Raw genomic sequence first — 14368 nt, 5'->3', positions numbered from 1 at the left:
TTTGGCGCCTGCCCATTTCTCATTAGATTTAGTATCTCTCTCATTTAACTTCTTCGTGTCCCAGCTTGCCAGTTCTGCGCCTGTCCCTCCCATGGCATTCCCTCTTTGCAATTGATTGGCTGATATCGGCTTCCGCTATTTTTTGCTATATATATATATATATATATATATATATATATATATATATATTTTGTGTTCAGCACTCAGTGACTGTGCATATTTTATTGAGCTTTTTGCCCTTGTGTCCTTCTCTCCATCCACACCCCCTTAATGCTTGCCCATGTACTTCTCCGATGCTTCCCCCACCTGTGACAATCTGTTTTCCTTCCCCCAACACCTGTTAGTTCAATATTACCATATTCTCCCCCTCTCACCCCCGCAACACATTGCTTCCACTCCCTGTTCCACTTTAATGTTTTTAATCTTAAACCACGTTGGACAGCTTGTTCAAAGATTTACGCCATACAGCAGTCATGGTAGCTCTAGCAAAGGCTGGCATTTGAGGGTGTGTGAATCAATTTTATGTTTAGGGCTTCCACTTTTATGGTATTTATTTTCTGACATTTCTGTGTGTATTTATCCATATTTATTGTTTGTCAACTTTATCTATTTATTCGTATTTATTATGGGTTTTGTGAAAACAAGCTGAAACTGGTATATTTCCACGTTTATTTACCCAATAAATATGGAGTCCTGTTTGAATGCCTGCCAGTTTTCAGTAATAGGAACACCCCCAGAAGATAAATCAATGCAATTATAGGAAAATATGCCCATTTCTTTTTCAGCGTTGTGCATATTTACTGCTGTTTAAGCCTCTTTACTACAATTCCTTTCTTTTTTTTACCCCTCTTACCTATCAATCCACACAGTTATTGGCCTGGCAGTCATGGCAGTGTATTTAGAATCCCTCAAAAAGCACCCAATTTTCGTTTTTATCCACATTGAAAATACAGACCAGAAAATGAATGGTTCTCGGTCTGTATTCATCTGTAACAATCAGTAAAAACGGAAATCAGGGCGCCATATTTATATTGTACAACGTGTAAGAAGAACTGCGTAAGTACCTGTATAGATGTGTGCAGTGACCTGCCAGTCGGCGCCCCTCTTCTCTTTCAGTGAACGCTGCTGATAACAAGCAGAGGGACAGCAGCATGTCCTGCATCAAGATTGATATCGACCCGTAAGTAATCTTGCGCTCTCCTTCTAATTCTGCCTTGTACCTTCCATGTTAAAATTCTGCGTGGCCGGCTCCGGCTTTCATCCTTCAGCCTTGGCTGCAACTAGTACCAATGAGAGGCAGAAATGACTGTTGCAAGTCCACTAGGATGCTTTAGTCTGCTCTTTCTCTTATGATTTATGCACAGGGCCACCAGTATTGTGCAGCAGGGGAGGGTCACGTTATGCGTCGGGGTTGACTAAATTATGTACCAGGAAAGGGCATTTTATGCATCCTAATGTGGCGTGTTTTGCGCTGGTATTGCTTCATAATTTTGTCAGTTCACGTTAACGCTGTCAGGGTAAAAGTTTGCCTCTTTAGTACAAGCGGAGCATTCAAACAGCGGTTCACAGCTGAAAGATGCATAGGGCATTCCACTGTGTGGCAACATGGGCCGCACCACTTACATGTTGTTCCCTTTGAGCTAAAAATAATTTTCAGACTGCAGATTATGCAGCAAATGATGGGCTGTGTGGCGAATGCGGCAAAATCCATAATGGGGAAAACGCCGCTGAATGGCATAATTGCAGTGGTCCTGCTTATGTATGACGGACACAATTTTCTTGTGTATCCGGAGCTGTCACTTTGTTTTAAAAGCCCTCCGAGTCTGCTTGAATAATTAAAGATATGGTCTGATGGTACCAGGGTTAAAAAAAAAAAAAAAAAAATACAGTGTTAATGCTATAATCTGAATTTGTTATAGCGAGCGTCTCGCTACAATGTTGTAATGTGGGTTCCAGGCGCTAATGAGATGTAGTTCAGCGCGTACAAATCGCGGAAATGTACCTTGCCTCGCACCTCCATTGTGTCGGGGGGGCACTAGTGCCCGCTAATAAGCTTCATAACTTGTACGGCATGGCATTCTGCTGCCATCATGTGTCCATTTTTGGCATTGCAGACATCCAAGCATTTGTCATGACCATGTTTGTACGTTTTATACACATATGCCTCTTGTCCAGTTGCTGCTGGGTGTAATCAAAGGTAGGGTGTCGCACGGGAATGCTCCAGTGATTCTGTGCAATGCTGGCAGACCATGGAGCTTTCCTGGGATGCTCTGTGCCAGTGGCGATTTTTTTGTGGAGCGAAACTTTGTGCCCTGTGACTGCTGCATGTGTTTTGCATTTTTCAGAGGGAACAACACGATCAGCGTGTGGAATAATGGAAAAGGGATCCCCGTGGTGGAACACAAGAGTGAAAAGGTCTATGTTCCTGCTTTGATATTTGGGCAGCTTTTAACTTCCAGTAACTATGACGACGACCAGAAGAAAGTTACAGGTAACCCATGTTTGAAGTTCATGGCCGATAACACGACACCGTTGAATAGTTTGTTCCATGTTCTTGCTGCCAGCGCCGTCTTTTGTGTGTTTCATATAAAAGTAACCTGTTTCAACACAAATATTTTTCAGGTGGAAGAAACGGCTATGGAGCAAAATTGTGTAACATCTTCAGCACCAAATTTACAGTGGAGACTGCATGTCGGGAGTACAAGAAACTGTTCAAACAGGTACAGAGCAGTGTGTTCAGACCAGCCGGGGCAACGAACTAGGGAGCAGTGTCGAAGCTAGTGGTTTGGGTTAACTAGAGGATGCAGAAAACGAGTGTCCCGATCTACCCCTTGTGTAATATTTTTCTACCCTCTGGTTGGGCAGCAAGAGTCCGAATCGTATTGTGCCACACGTTTCCTACAGCAAAATGGAAGCTGGCTCTGCCAGTGCTGTTGCATCTGAGATTTACCTGTGTGGCTTTTGTTCTTTGGTAGACCTGGACAGACAACATGTCCAACGCAGCGGACGCCAAGCTGAAGTACTTTGATGGTGACGATTACACCTGCATCACTTTCCAACCTGATCTGAGCAAATTCAAGATGGACGTCCTGGACGCGGACATCGTGGCCCTCATGTCGCGTCGAGCTTACGACCTCGCTGGCGCTGCCAAGGGCCTCAAAGTCTTCCTCAACGGGAGGAAGCTGCCGGTGAGTGTTCAATGACCTCGCTGGAGTCCAGCTGGGTGCTTTGTTGCGCTACTTCAGAGTTCTATCCACTGCTCACTTGACGACGCCTTCATTCTTCTCAGCGGTTTATGTACTTGTGTTTTATGGACTGTTGGATGTAAACTGCTTCTCCTACATTGGGTCATTCAGAGATTTGCGCGTTTTAACTAATTTCCTGTGAATTCCCAGAAAGATGGTGCCCTCAGCAGTATTAAAACACATTTCTTGTGATGGGGCTTCTATAGACCATTGACCTCATCGTCTGCATATGCGCTGGCTGCCGATGCACTGGAGAAGCGTAGGTCTCCTACCAAACCACTATCATCTCAGAATGTCTGCTGTCTTGCGGGGAATCGTCCAGGTTTTTGCCATTCTGCATTTTCGGGCATGTGGCCGGCACTGATGGTTACGATGTTTCATGTACGTCAAGTAACGTGCAACAGATCCCATGTCTTGCGTTTCCTAATGCAGACTCCTGGATTGTATACTGTTTCCTTTGGTTCTACGTCACCCTCCCAGTGGAGGGGCTTCTTCGCGCCTCCATCGAGCTGCAGGGTCCCTCTTGGGCACCAGTAAGCCCACTGCTGATCAGGATCAGGCAGTAATCGAGCCTCCAAACCCCCATCATGTGAATACCTGTTTTGGGGTCTGGTTCAATGGGGCAACTCGCCACCTTCCCCAGTGTTTAATGTATTTTCCCCCAATATTGAGTAATCCTTGGGCACTGACGCATTGCATGGAAAAATGGGACCTAGATGTCCGTACAACGCAGACCATTGGGTTTGGGAGCACTACCTGTTTGCCACTGTAGCCGGATGAAAGTCTGTTCTTTGAAGACCTTTCGATGGGGTCAGTCTATGGAGGGAAGAGGGGAGTGTGTGAGGCCATTTGTGCCTCTGCCCACTCACCCTCTCCCAGTCTCCAGAACTCCTGCTTTCTTACCCCATAGGTTTTTGGAAGGGTCTGGCTTCGTTCCTAACAACCTGGAGAGTCCGCAAATGAGCTTTTGGGCTGTTCTTGTCTACAGGTCATTTAGGTCGTGGAGGCTTCAATTCAGAACAGATTTAAGTTTATCCCACCAGAGTTCCAGACCATGGCATAGCTGTTAATATCTGGAACGGATTGTACATTGTGTAGGGAAAGGTCTGCAAAACAATTTTATATGATCAGAGCCCCCGATTGAGCAAACTTCTGAGGTCCCAGAGTTGGGACTCGGTTTCACCACATGGTAGAGCCAGGTCTTTCACTAGGGGGGTCTAATTAGTTAGTTCCCATCCAGTTGATGTATAAGGGGGTACACCAGCATCCTGTGGGTGTCCTGTATCTGACTCTTGGATACACATAGGTAAGCATATCCGCATATTAAAGGCATTCTCCTCCTAATCTCTCTCCAGTGAACCCTTTCAGCGGAGTCTCATCGCACCTATTCTGCAAGAGGTTCCATAACTCACGAGACTAGAATTGAGGATCTTATCCTCTCCAGTTTCTAAATCTAGTCACATTCGATTATCAGTAATGGGGTTAACTTGAATTTTTTCACCAAATTCTCCTTGTGCGTTATCTCAGTGCATGCTTTGTGAGGTATAATTCAGTGACTATTTGGCATTACGAGGAGTTTAAATGATGGAAAATATTTTCTATTCTGAAAAATACTAACGTACAGGCTACTGAAACACCGGAATGGACTTTGAATGCCTTTTCTACTGCTATCCAAGACTTTTTAGTCAGTGTTGCAATATCTGCCAGTGTTTTCGGCTAAAACAGAGAAGTGGTCTTGTCTGGCTGAGATCCTTACCACTGGTCAATGTAAATAATTGTATTGCTGTCTTCTTCTCTTTCCTCTTCTACCGCCGCCACAGGTCAGTGGATTCCGTAGCTATGTGGAGATGTACGTGAAGGACCGAGTTGATGAGACTGGCAACCCCCTGAAAGTGATCCATGAAGTAGTGAACGATCGGTGGGAGGTGTGTCTGACGATGAGCGAGAAGGGCTTCCAGCAGATCAGCTTTGTAAACAGCATTGCCACCACAAAGGTATCTCATTCTCTCATTCATGTTTGATCTACTTAAGGGAGTTATTTGATACAATTAGTATACATTTCAAGTCCTCTTTCAACTCCCAGTTAGTATGTTAGCATGCTTCAATAGACCATCCCTTTTTAGAAGATCAGGAGTGGTGATGCAGAGTTCTGAGGCGGAAGAAAGTTGCAATGAAGCCTCCAGAACGGTATCCGTACTAGTATTTTGTGAAACGTGAAATACGTTTTTCAGTTCGTGCACAGCACTTTATGCTGTATCCTGGAACCGGGCCAATCGTTTCTGAGTTGGACATGGGGGCTATATTGAAGGAAGGGGCCAATGTGATATTGCTCTCCTGCAGAAGTAGTGTTGATACACACAAGTAGTACCTCCAGTGTAGTGTGCCAGGCTTCTCGGTTGGATCTAGCCGTGCATTAGTAGGTTGTAAAAATTAATTTTACATAACTTTTTTCCTCTTTAGGGTGGTCGGCACGTTGACTTCGTTGCTGACCAGATTATTGCCAAACTGATTGATGTTGTGAAGAGGAAAAACAAAGGTGGCGTTGCAGTGAAGCCATTTCAGGTATGTTCCCACTCAGTGAGCGCAGATGGGGATTTTTCCTTGTAACATTAATTTAATTAATTGTAGATGATAGTGCTTCCCCACAACGCAAACCATTTCTCACAATTCCTTCAGTTTATTAACCATTTTGGTTACATTTTGAAGTAGGTGCAGAAATCGGTTTGGAAAATGAAAAGTAGTCCGATTTGTGGTGTTTCCACATAGAAGTCGTAACACCTTTATTACTCCTTTGCAGGTGAAGAACCACATGTGGATCTTTGTGAACTCCCTGATTGAAAACCCAACATTTGACTCCCAGACCAAGGAAAACATGACTCTTCAGGCCAAAAGCTTTGGATCCAAGTGTCCGTTGTCTGAAAAGTTTGTGAAAGCAGTAAGTGTGGAATTTTCAAAAATTTCCTTGATCCATGAAAATGCAAATCCGTTCTTGATAATCTAATGTTCAGGGAGACGCTGTTTCGTTGTCGCGCATATTTGCATCCCCCACACCTGCTTTAATAATTCTGCTCATATGAGCTTTGCTTCTTGTGGCTTCTGTGGCTAAAAAGTATTATTTTTCTTCCACATACTTAACATTGAGATCTTTTCAATTAATGTGTCTGTGGTTTCTGTTGAACAAGTTAGCTGGAGGGGAAGCCTGTATGGATCGTGATTGTGGCTAGGGACCTGGTCTCATTTTTCTCCCCTATGTCAGGCTGGGAGCAAGAAGCCTTCTGACCCAGTCCAGTTGTGTTGTTTTGTTTTAGGCTGTTAATTGTGGAATCGTTGAAAGCATCCTGAACTGGGTGAAGTTCAAAGCCCAGTCCCAGCTGAATAAGAAATGTTCGGCAGTGAAGCACACCAAAATCAAAGGCATTCCCAAACTGGATGATGCCAACGATGCAGGTTTGTGCTTAATCGTTTATTATTGTGGCGTTGAACAAGGAGTTGTGAATTGTATGCTTCTACCTCTTTTCTGCATCCAGTTTAGGCACTATAGCTGGCCTGCTGCTAGTTTCCCCTCGCATATGAACCACTAGAAAATAGCCTGGGATGGAGCTCTTGATTTTTGCCATTGTGTGCGTTCTGAGCTGTAAGGGTTGATGGTGGGGAGGACAAGTGGAGTTGCCATCTTCTGGATGTATTTAGGTGTTTGAAAGGAATCACTTTAAGTTCGTGTTATTGGGAATCCTTGTCGCTCAACTTCAAAAAGTAGAACTGTACTTGCCTCTGACTACAAATGTACATGCGGATTGTCTTTCTTTGCTAATTAAGTGTCTATCCTTTGTAGGAAGCAAGAATTCCCAGCAGTGTACACTCATTCTAACTGAAGGAGACTCAGCCAAGACATTGGCTGTGTCTGGTCTTGGAGTAGTTGGAAGGGACAGATATGGTGTATTCCCCCTGAGAGGGAAATTGCTCAACGTTCGTGAAGCTTCTCATAAACAGGTGTGTGTGTGTGCCCTTTTGTTTTTCATCCACTCCTGAAATGTCAGGTTGTCCTACAATGAAGTCCATCCTTGCGCACCACCAAGTCTGTGGGACTTCTAGAAGTGGAAGGACCACAGGTGTATTTTTATGATTTGTAATTGGCCTGCTCTGCACCCTTACATTATGTAACGCTGTGTATACTTAATTTGTCTCTCCTTTACCCGGTGTCTTTCTCGCTAGTGAGAACGGTGCTATAAAATTTGTCCTGGAATAGGCCCAGGTTGTAGGTCACATTTCTCCTTCCTTTAATGGCAGCGTGATAGCGTTTGGTTCTGTCATCTGCTGGAGATTGCAATCTGGCCCAATGTGTGTTGCATCTTACTTTAACTAATTAAGCCATCGACTTATGGATACCAATTGTGAGGCCATTCTCCTTCTGAATCATAAATTAGATGGGGTCTCTGGGTTGAAGGCTGGTTCTCTAAAGTATCCAACAATATGTGAAATGTCTTCCCATAATCAACCAATTGATGCATATACTATTGATCGTGAAGTCCTGCCTAGCTGTCTACTGTTCTTGACTCGCTTATGCTTTATCTTGCTCTGAATACAGCAGCCCTGCAAATACGCCGTCCTTACGATGGTTATCCTCGATGGTTCCCCTATAAGAGTCTTTCATTCATGTGGTATTTGTTGGGATTCTTTTAAGCAGTGCATCTTAGTTTGCAGTTGTATTGCAGATGTTGTGGAAATTGGGCCTAAACGCATTTCTTTCTTAATTGCATTGAACATACTTGTTTTCAATTGGATGGGAGTTCAAGAAAAGTATAGCGTGCCGTGGCATCGAGCATGCTTGCTCTCCCAGCACCGTGGTATGTTTGAGCTGTCCTTCCATTGGCTAGTACCGAAGCGGGTACGAGAGTATACTTAATATCTTGATAATTTTCAGTGATGTTTTGATCATTATATGGTTGTACATGTTGGCTCGCAAATTCATTAAAAGACCCTATTTGTTCTCCTTGGAAATGTTTTATTTGTAGGGCACGTTTCACCAGCTAGTAATGGTTTTAGATTGCATTAATAATTGAAACAGGTATTTTCTATTAAGATGAATTTTCTGTGAATGTCTCAGTTTGTTTTGGAGTGGCCATAATATGGTTGGTTTGTAAGGAAGCATTTACTTTGCTCTACTTTCCCTTAAAATGACCTTTGTGTTTAGATCATGGAAAATATTGAAATCAACAACATCATCAAGATAATGGGGCTTCAATACAAGAAAAAGTATGATGACGACGAGTCTCTGCGAACCCTGCGCTACGGAAGGCTAATGATCATGACCGATCAGGTGGGGCTTTCCTCGTGAAAGGCATCTTGCACTGTATGACTTAAGCCATGTAATCTGGAAGTTTTGTGTGCCAGGATTCCCAGTTGGATAAACACTTTTTAGAGGACTCATTTTAGAAGCCTTCTGCTGTGTACATCCAATTCCCGTTTGAAATATCTAGTTCTCTGCAAATTAGGTACAAGGGGCTGAAGTCGAGGCTGGAATTCCCTGTGAAGTTTAAAAACACTTATTGTATCAGCAGGATGAGGGGTAAGTCGGCGAGTCAAAGAGCACTGCCAACTGACCGTCAGTACGCCAGTGAAGTCCGTCCTGGCCCATACGACTGGGGCCCTCAGACCTCACAATTGGGTCTCTTCCCCCCTCCCCAACCCCCATATCCCCCAGAGGGTATACTATACATTAAACTGATTTAGGGTATGGTCTTATCCCCATGTGCGTATCTACCATCCCTATAAGTCCTGATGAAATGTCATGATCCCTTCAGCAATAATAGACATGAAACCTGTTGGTCCCTATCCCCCCCCCCCCCTCTCCTTATTATTTTAGTGCGTGGCACGAAATACCAAATGTTTAGAGGTTGCGCGCCTGTCCAGTTTCGGTTAGGATATAGCAAGAGTTACGCTAAAACGTCTCGTCCTAAACCACTTGTGCACCCAACGATCGTCCTTAGAAAAACAAAAGAGCACAATTGTTGACTATCAACAATCGACCATCACGAATGGAATACAGCAATACTTACTCTTAGAACCATCGCCTTTCATTCGCATGCTCCTGACCCGTTTCCGCACCGACACTTTTTTTAGATTATTAACTTTTCTTAATCCAAATTGTTGGTCTAGCGACCTGGAGAAATGCCCCTGTGATGGATTATCAACCCAATCTAATATTCATTGCATCTTATTTTGCAGATTTTATCAACTGCCAAGGGTTATTTTCTTAAAACCTCTGCTTATATCATGGGGATTACGCTCATGCAGAATGGCCTACCATAAATTAAAAATTTTGGAAATACCCTTCGCCCTGGCAGCCATTTCATCTTACCTGAATAAGACCTTGAGATTGAGGTTATCAATGCAGACTTAGCTGACATGTCTTGATGCTCTGATTGTGTACTTGCACTTTTAAATTGTATTTTTATTTGTTTTTATTGGATTTTTTATATTTGTGTATGTACTTTTACGATATTGTTTTTACATATCGAATAAAGTTCATTATCTATCAGTTAGGATATCAAGTGACTTAGTTGGTAAGTCTTTCGCCACCCCATAACATCTACCCATCTGTGCCATTTTGACGCAACAGGTAGATATTGTGAACAGTTGTACAAGGGTCTAGTTGCAGGAACAATATTAGGTTGCTTTTGATATTTTGGATCTCTGCTCACTGAATGTGCTTACCTTGCAGGATCAAGATGGCTCTCACATCAAAGGTTTGTTGATTAATTTTATCCACCACAACTGGCCTTCTCTACTGCAACACAAATTCCTTGAAGAGTTCATCACGCCCATTGTAAAGGTAAATGTAAATGGCTATGGTTTTAAGCATTCTCAAAGGGAGACCGAATGCTGGGAGTGTAGTTTATACCGAGGAGCCCAGTGCCCACCGCACGTGACCCATCGCGCTAAGCAAAGGCCTTTATTGAGCCTGGTCTAGGCAGAAGGGAACATTTGGAAACAGTCTGGATAGGATTGGAAGAGCTATTGTGAATAAGTATGTGGTGATCATTAGAAAGGCTGCTATTTGTAAGGTCATCCATTGCGTGTTAGTTAAAAGTACTAAATCTAAGGAAAGCTCCCTCACATTATCGCACCTAAAATTGTAAGAGCTGCTGCGGTTATGAGATTTGGAGTTTAATGATTCTTTTTTTACCCTAGGTTTCGAAAAACAAGCAAGAGTTGTCGTTCTACAGTATCCCTGAATTTGAAGAGTGGAAAAACTCCACAGACTCCCATAAAAGCTGGAAGATCAAATACTACAAAGGTTTGTTATAAACCCTGTGGTAGTGCTCACGACGAGCCAAGTAAGCCATTTTTGAGCTGTTAGGGTGATATTTGGTTTGGGCCTAGATACTGCATCACTGCTGATGTAGTTTTGATGAGGTCCTCAAAACTACATCATATACAACTATTTACAGTGCTGGCCGTGGGGTCTAAGATTGCAGGTGTAGTGGTGAATTTATTTTATGTGCATTGTTTTAATATGGTGTTAGCAGCAAAGCCTAATAAATTCAGATTTGTTAGCCATTTATTCTTTGGCCTTGGATACCAGTATCTGGCACACCATTTAAAATGCTTTGCTGCCAGCAGGACGCATTGCGTGCAGTGACATTCCTGATACTTTTGGATTTTTAGCTAACAGCTAAGCTTGCTGTACTGGCAGGGGCATTAAAATGTGAAAGACTAAAGCTCCAACGACAAGAATAACTGTTTCAAAAGCAGGACTTTGCTCAAAGGTAATTCTATTGAAGTGGAGGTAACTCCAAATAAAATCCAATTTAATAGTGCTCTTATCCAAGTTGCAGTTCGGTGTCTGGGTCGAGAAATGCACCTGCTGCCTGTAAAGTTGCTCTGTAAATCTTGAACCTATAAGACGACCATAGAGCAGATACTGTTGCAGTCACCATGAGCCCATAACCTCAGCGACCGTCACTACAGTGCTGTGTGCGGGTCACTTTAACCAGCAAATTCACCATTCGATTGAATCCTCTTAAACCCAAAGGAAGTAAGCTGCTTCCACCAGTAGTAGAGGTTCTAAATGTCAGCCCTGCTGATAAAAAGAAAATCCCAACTGTAGTGTCTGTAGTAAGGTGTGCAATGGTTTCTTGGTCTCCTAAGTGGATTTTTGGCCCATAAGCAAATGACCAGAGCAAGTTATTGATGGTAACGCAAGGAGATGTCATCCCTTCTGAGGCGTACAATGACTGCATGGTGAATGGGCCCCAAAGAATGTACTTGTATGAAGACGCGCAGACCCCCCACGGTGGTGCGCTTCTCCTGTAAATGATGTCACTTAATAGTGCTATCGCTCAAGGATAGCTCTTCCCCGTTGCTGAGAAGGCAGACCACACAAGTGTCCCCTAAACTAAAGAAAGAAGAAAGGCCTTGATCGAAGTGTAAAGATAGGCAGTATCATAGTGAAGCTATTGGACCAACTGGGTGGAATTAACCACTTGAAATATAGAACTTCCCCATTATGACTTGTGATTTGCTCCAGAGCTTTCATAGCTAGTAAAAAATAAAAAAATAAAGCATGCCTGCATGGAGCCCCAACAGTGGCACGAGAGCTCTTGTCCTCTTTTGAGCCTATTCATGCGGGACTCTAGACGGGGAATGCAAAAGGTGCAACAGTAAAATTGGGTTCACCCAGCCTTGCAGACAACTATAGATAAAATGCCCAGATAGAGCCCTCGCCACAGCATCGCTCACCAAACTGTCCTTCTAACCAAAGACTTACTCCTGTGACCTGTCATGGACATGCCTCAGTGTCCACTTAACCTCCCATTAGACTATGCTTTTCTGCTCCCATTTCAGTGCAAGCCGGCACAGGGGGAGCTTGCTTGCCAGCACTGTCTCTTCTGGTGACACAATTGCACTACTCCAAACATGACTGGCTGCTTTACATACCGGCCGGTACCTTGGATTTTCCACCCAGCACTGCAGTTTCTCTACTGGAACTCGTCCTCCCACCCCAAATATTCCCCTGTAAAACTTACTAGATCATGTTTTCCGGCTCTTTACAAAGTGTTTTCTTCCTGGAAGCACAAAAGAATAGTGCCAGGTTATGAAATTTGAAGACCCACAGATGGACGGCATGCAAAGCAATTCAAATATTCACCCCAGTCGAGATCTGGGTTAAATCCCTCGTTCGTTTGCTCACCATGCCACCCTAGTTTAGACCCAGCCATATGCAAATCAGTCTCGACTCTGTGCCTCATGGGAACAGTCCTGCCCGAATGGCGATGCCAGGTCCTCCATGGACCGGAAACAATCATCCTGTGAACGGTTTCGGGGCATTGCCCCCTCATCAGCCGGGGTAGCTTCAATTCAGTGACAGTGAGCCCTTGACCCAAAGTTGTTCATAGAAGCGCCTATTCTGTTATTAGTAGTTGAGACAGGTAAGTAAAGGCTGTGGGGCTGGGAGAGAATTGACTTGCACGTGACGTGCTGTACTGTGGTGTTGTGCATAACTAACCAAGCAAAATTTGGCTTTTAGGTTTGGGTACGAGCACATCCAAAGAGGCTAAAGAATACTTTGCTGAAATGAATCGGCACCGCATCCCATTCAAGTATGCGGGCCCTGAAGATGATGCTGCGATCACCCTGGTAATGGATGCTTCTATATTGCTTCTGGTACCCAGGCTTCTAGACATGAATAGCTTCTCCTTATCCACTGCAACAAGGATGCTGCAGAAATCTGCATGGAATACAATTGGGTGGCCCAATGTCCCAGGACCAGCCCTGGTTTTTCTGGGGTTGGGTTGCAGCAAGAAAACTGAATTTTTCAAATATTGACGTGCATCTAACACTTTATAATGTATGTTTACCTTAACTAAACACTGTTTTGAAATCTCGCTGCAGAACTTGCCTCTGCCCCCCCCCAAAAAAAAACCTCCCTAATATTTCTGTATACATTTTATTTTAAAAGCAGTCACATTTTGTTATTTTAAAACTGACTCTTGAAGGTCAATTGTACTAATTAATGTGCAGATACCACATTTAGTATTGCTTCGTTAATTGGTTTTCCTATGTTGTAATTGTGCTTCTTACGGTTATTGCTGCCAAAATGAACGTTTGTGATGGTTAAATTACTACATCTGAAAGAGACACATTAGTGATAGATTCCTTACCTTAGAATATTCCCCAGGCGTCCGTCTGGATCTGGAAAGTTTTCTGCTTAGCAGTACCCCTGCGCGCCAGTAAGTGGCACTGTGCCGCTCTGCCCCCGTTACTGGCCTTGTGCACGCAGAGATGACGTCACGGAGGCTACTTATGCGCCACCCATGCATGTGATGTCAGTTCTTTCTTTTTCCGCGCAGATCCGGATTGAGCACATACCTCTGTCATTTTTTGACCACTTTTTTTAGACTTTTTGTCTCCTTCTCTTGTCTCCTGGTGCACGTAGGGATGCCCGGCTTTAAGTCTTGGGATTGTCGGGACTGCCGTGCCATGACCCGAAGGCATTACGGGAGCAGCGCCGGAAGTTGCTAGAGGTCCAGCACTCCTCTCACTGCCGCACCGGGTCTAGGGGCCGTTCGCGGGACCGCTCGTGGGACCGCACCCGTCGCTCCTCGGACTCAAAGTCTTCTGTGGGAAAGTGCCATCTTTCATGCATGGTATGCCCCCACTTTTTGCTGAATTGCTGAATGTACTTTGACTGAGTGTGCCCTGGACTCCTGCACTCCTGCCTATCAGGTGCCCAGGGCCTATGTTTCTTCCCTCAAATCTAAAAGCCAAATTGGCTAACCCTGACCACATGTCAGCCCCTGGTAAATGGTACCCTATGCCTTGACCAGGGAAGGCCTGTAAGGGCTGCAGCACTTATTGTGCCAACCTAAGAGGCCCTGTACCCTACAAACACACTGCCCTTGCAGGCTGAGTGTTTGGGTACAAGACAAGACAAAGAGTCGACATGGCACACATCCCTGTGTGCCATGCCCACAACCTACACTGCCCTGCCATACATCGGCCACTCCTCTAGCTGGGAGCCCTATGCCAGTGGTGTGGGCACAGGAGCATGAGCCCTGTGCCCCTACAGTACCCAGGTCCATTCCTGGGCACTGTAAGTGCAGTGCTGCTATTTAAGAGTA

The 14368-nt window shown here is 44.3% G+C and overlaps 1 protein-coding gene across 1 annotated transcript in view; it reads left to right on the top strand.

Moving 5' to 3' along the window:
• LOC146869187 (DNA topoisomerase 2-alpha-like) overlaps positions 1-14368 on the top strand; it is a 139905-nt gene that overhangs the window by 5806 nt on the left and 119731 nt on the right. Inside the window, exons 4-16 of the mRNA XM_085642789.1 lie at positions 1117-1180; positions 2346-2491; positions 2623-2720; positions 2976-3188; positions 5066-5239; positions 5706-5807; positions 6043-6180; positions 6554-6692; positions 7078-7235; positions 8437-8562; positions 9967-10077; positions 10437-10542; positions 12775-12884. Coding sequence (XP_085498915.1) covers positions 1117-1180; positions 2346-2491; positions 2623-2720; positions 2976-3188; positions 5066-5239; positions 5706-5807; positions 6043-6180; positions 6554-6692; positions 7078-7235; positions 8437-8562; positions 9967-10077; positions 10437-10542; positions 12775-12884 — 1685 coding nt within the window. The remainder of the gene's footprint in view (positions 1-1116; positions 1181-2345; positions 2492-2622; positions 2721-2975; positions 3189-5065; positions 5240-5705; positions 5808-6042; positions 6181-6553; positions 6693-7077; positions 7236-8436; positions 8563-9966; positions 10078-10436; positions 10543-12774; positions 12885-14368) is intronic.

Source organism: Triturus cristatus, chromosome 1_1 (genome assembly GCF_964204655.1).
Source record: "Triturus cristatus chromosome 1_1, aTriCri1.1, whole genome shotgun sequence".
Lineage (NCBI taxonomy): Eukaryota > Metazoa > Chordata > Amphibia > Caudata > Salamandridae > Triturus > Triturus cristatus.
The sequence above is the reverse complement of the archived record's forward strand: the minus strand, read 5'-3'. Positions and strand labels throughout refer to the sequence as shown.